Genomic DNA, 2500 nt, shown 5'->3' with positions numbered 1-2500 from the left:
TCTGTAGGAAAGGCCTAAATGACTAATGTATGTACCCCATGTTGTATATGTAACGTAATGTAACACATCCCATGTTGGACACTCATACCTTTTTTCAGGATGATCTCCATGGCTTCCTTGGCCCCAGCAAAGGCCACCGCATGGATGGCATAGTGGCCCAGCTTATTCTGAACACACATCTTGCCCCCATACTTAAACTACAGAGAGAGGGGGGGGTTAGGGGAGTGAGAGAGAGGGAGAGAGAGAGAGGGGTGGGGAGAAAGAAAGAAAGAAAGAAAGAAAGAAAGAAAGAAAGAAAGAAAGAAAGAAAGAAAGAAAGAAAGAAAGAAAGAAAGAAAGAAAGGAAGGAAGGAAGGAAGGAAGGATGGAAGGAAGAAAGACATTGCAGAGAGAGAGAGGATGAAAGAAAGAGTGAGAGTAGGAGGGAGAGAAGGACAGAGAGAAGTATTATTGCGTATATTATACAACTTAAAGACAGACAGACACAGAGTAGGCTACATTTGTAAGACTGCTAATGTGCTCCATTAGAAAGTATAAATAAACCATAAATCTCACTTAGGAAATGAAATGATGTATACTATATGGAGAGAGAGAGAGAGAGAGAGAGAGAGAGAGAGAGAGAGAGAGAGAGAGAGAGAGAGAGAGAGAGAGAGAGAGAGAGAGAGAGAGAGAGAGAGAGAGAGAGAAAGACTAAAAAGTGTCAAGACATCGAACACATTAATCAGACTGTATGTGTAGTGTATGAATCTGCTGTGTGTAGCCATATTGGATAGCAGCACTCTCAACAGGTGCAGTATGACATTGCTTTTTTTATTTTTTTTATTTTTTTTTAGGGGCTTTTATGCCTTTATTTGATAGGACAGTCTGAGATGGTGAGAGGAAGCAAGCGGGACCGAGAGACGGGGTGGGATCGGGAAATGACCCAGACCGGACTCGAACCGGGGTCCCCGCTGGCATGCAAGCCCAAATGTGGGGGCTTAGCGCGCTGCACCACAGCGCCCCTGACATTGCTATTCTGAGATTCATTTTCATGCATTGTGTTGGTATTTACCATTATACTTGCAAAAATAAGTATTATAGTCAGAGGTGTCAAAAGTAAGAAATTAAAGTAAAAAAAAGGAACACAATTTCCTTCCAACACTGATAAGCTTATTTGAGTGACAAGTAGACTTGTCTGATAAGCTACCTCTGTGCTGGTTGGATCAAAGTTGTGGTGGGTTCCTGTTAGATTTTTTGTGTTTTTCAGTAACAACACAGTCAATCTACTCATTACGTACAATGGAGTAAATGGTGTAACAGCTGTGTAATGACATGTGCTAGTGTTGTACTTACACCACACATTTACTTTTACTTTTGACACTTCTGATAATGGCAATGGCTTAAACAAACTGTACAACAAGTAGTGGCTGTCGTGACGTGCTAGCAGCAATTCTTGTAGCAATAAAAGTAGTAATAGCAGTTAGATGGTAATGGGAATGCAACAGCAAAAACTATCCAGACAGGCCCCAGACTTAGCCTACTCTCAAACATTGTGCACGGATGTGGAACAAAATCAGCTATAAATGAAATACTTGGAATAAATATGCAACTCTTCTTGAATAAATAACAAACTGGAGAATGGGGAGGCGGAATACTTCATGTCTGCGTGTGTTTGAGTGTAGAGAGTACAGAATCAGGGCCGTAACCAGACATTTTCAAATACTGAGTTCAAATACTGCTCTACTAAATACTGTACATTAAGAATGCTCTAAAGCTCTTTGGTCAAACTCTTCAGTCTTTTTTTCATTATCTCTGCCAGGAGGTTATGTGATCGCCCGATTTGTGCGTTGGCATGTCCGTCTGTTCGTTCCCTGCTATTTTGCAGCCTGCCACAAGGTGGTCGAGGTGAGTTGAGCAATGACAGAACGTGCCTGCGAGCTGGATGGTCAGTGTGACCACTGCCAGAATGTATAACGCGCGGATTTGCTGTGCCTACATTGGCTGCATAGCCAATAACACACCAAATCATATATAATATATAGCCTACAATATGGCACATATATCGTCGCGGAGTTAATTGTTCTCCGAATGTTTGCCCTGTCAACCAAATCAGCTTTCGCTGAGTTAATTGTTAAGTGTTTCCCTGTTCAGTTGAAGTTCACGAAGGGTGGAGATATAACGGTGAACAGTGGTTAACAGTGAACAGACAACGCCGAGGAGAGAGAGGTGTCCAGTTCACTACATTTAAGGTTAATCGAAGTTGTGTTGCGTTGCGACAGTCACAAAGTCAGACAATGTGCAATGCGCGGATCTGCTGCGCCTGCATGCCTGAAACATAGGCCTACTTGCGAGCCAATAGCGCCATAACATAACGTAATAATGTCATATAGTATGTCACGCATATCATCGCAGCTTTTACGGAGTTAATTGTTCTCTGAGTGTTTTCCCTGTCAACCAAAAAAGCTTTCTCTTGTCTGTCCAGTTGAAGTTTGCACGAAGCAAGGATGGAAAAATTAACAAC

At 42.2% G+C, this 2500-nt stretch overlaps 1 protein-coding gene across 1 annotated transcript in view; it reads right to left on the bottom strand.

Annotated features, from left to right (window-relative positions):
- The window catches only part of trpa1b (transient receptor potential cation channel, subfamily A, member 1b), an 84919-nt gene that overhangs the window by 52790 nt on the left and 29629 nt on the right, over positions 1-2500 (bottom strand). The window contains exon 5 of the mRNA XM_063206503.1: positions 89-197. Within this exon, the coding sequence (XP_063062573.1) occupies positions 89-197 (109 nt within the window). The remainder of the gene's footprint in view (positions 1-88; positions 198-2500) is intronic.

This window comes from Engraulis encrasicolus, chromosome 9, assembly GCF_034702125.1.
Source record: "Engraulis encrasicolus isolate BLACKSEA-1 chromosome 9, IST_EnEncr_1.0, whole genome shotgun sequence".
NCBI classification, from domain to species: domain Eukaryota; kingdom Metazoa; phylum Chordata; class Actinopteri; order Clupeiformes; family Engraulidae; genus Engraulis; species Engraulis encrasicolus.
Note: the sequence above shows the minus strand (reverse complement) of the source record. Positions and strands in the feature narration are given on the sequence as shown.